The following is a 727-nucleotide window of genomic DNA, read 5'->3' on the forward strand; positions in this document are numbered from 1 at the left end:
AAAAAAGCGGCACATGCAGCAAAAGCCGGCTGCATGCGGCGGCGGCGGCGGCGGCCGTTGGACATGGAGGAGCGGGGCCGGCGAGCGCGCCCGACTCACCGATCTGCCCGGTGGCGATGACGTTTTGGTATTTGGGGTGCTGGTTGACGGTCAGGCACAGGATGTCGTCCGTGTGCTCCAGATAAAAACTCTGAGTTCCTGTGGGCACAGGAGACGCGGATTGGCCCCCGCGCGGCGGCCCCCTGAACCACCACGTTGCGTCCGCGCTGCGCAAATTGAGAGGAAGGGCCGCCAAAGGCCCCTTCCGTGACCTCGTTTCCAAGAACGCCGGATGGCCGCTCTCCTGACGAGATGCGACACCGCCGCGGAGCCTTTTCAGCGACAAAGAGGCGGGAAGAAGGTCTCCCGCGGCCTTTGCCGGCTACAAACGGGACGGGGGCGCGTCGGCGTTTGTTCCGCGCTTCGGACTCGGCCCGCGCGCTCCCCGGCGCCGACTACGAACCCGAGGACAGGTTGAGCACGATGGCCGCGGCCGCCGCGTGGAAGACGATGTCGGCGCCGTCGTTGAGGTAGTGAAGGTTGTTGCGGCAGTCCGAGCCCCGGTACCCGAAGACGTGATCCAGCCGCAGGTCCTGGAAAGGCAACAACGGCACAAGCGCCGTCACGCCGGGCGGCGCCCAAAATCGCCAGCGCTCGGCCGGACTCGCCTCCACCGCCTTCCTCTTCC

The 727-nt window shown here is 67.0% G+C and overlaps 1 protein-coding gene across 1 annotated transcript in view; it reads right to left on the reverse strand.

The window, feature by feature from the left end:
- LOC109527603 (echinoderm microtubule-associated protein-like 6) overlaps window positions 1-727 on the reverse strand; it is a gene marked incomplete at both ends in the record, with an annotated part of 40,852 nt that overhangs the window by 9,587 nt on the left and 30,538 nt on the right. The window contains 2 exons of the mRNA XM_019889613.1: window positions 100-198; window positions 503-632. Of these exons, the coding sequence (XP_019745172.1) occupies window positions 100-198; window positions 503-632 (229 nt within the window). The remainder of the gene's footprint in view (window positions 1-99; window positions 199-502; window positions 633-727) is intronic.

This window comes from Hippocampus comes, unplaced genomic scaffold (genome assembly GCF_001891065.2).
Source record: "Hippocampus comes isolate QL1 unplaced genomic scaffold, H_comes_QL1_v1.1 scaffold301, whole genome shotgun sequence".
Classification (NCBI taxonomy): Eukaryota; Metazoa; Chordata; class Actinopteri; order Syngnathiformes; family Syngnathidae; genus Hippocampus; species Hippocampus comes.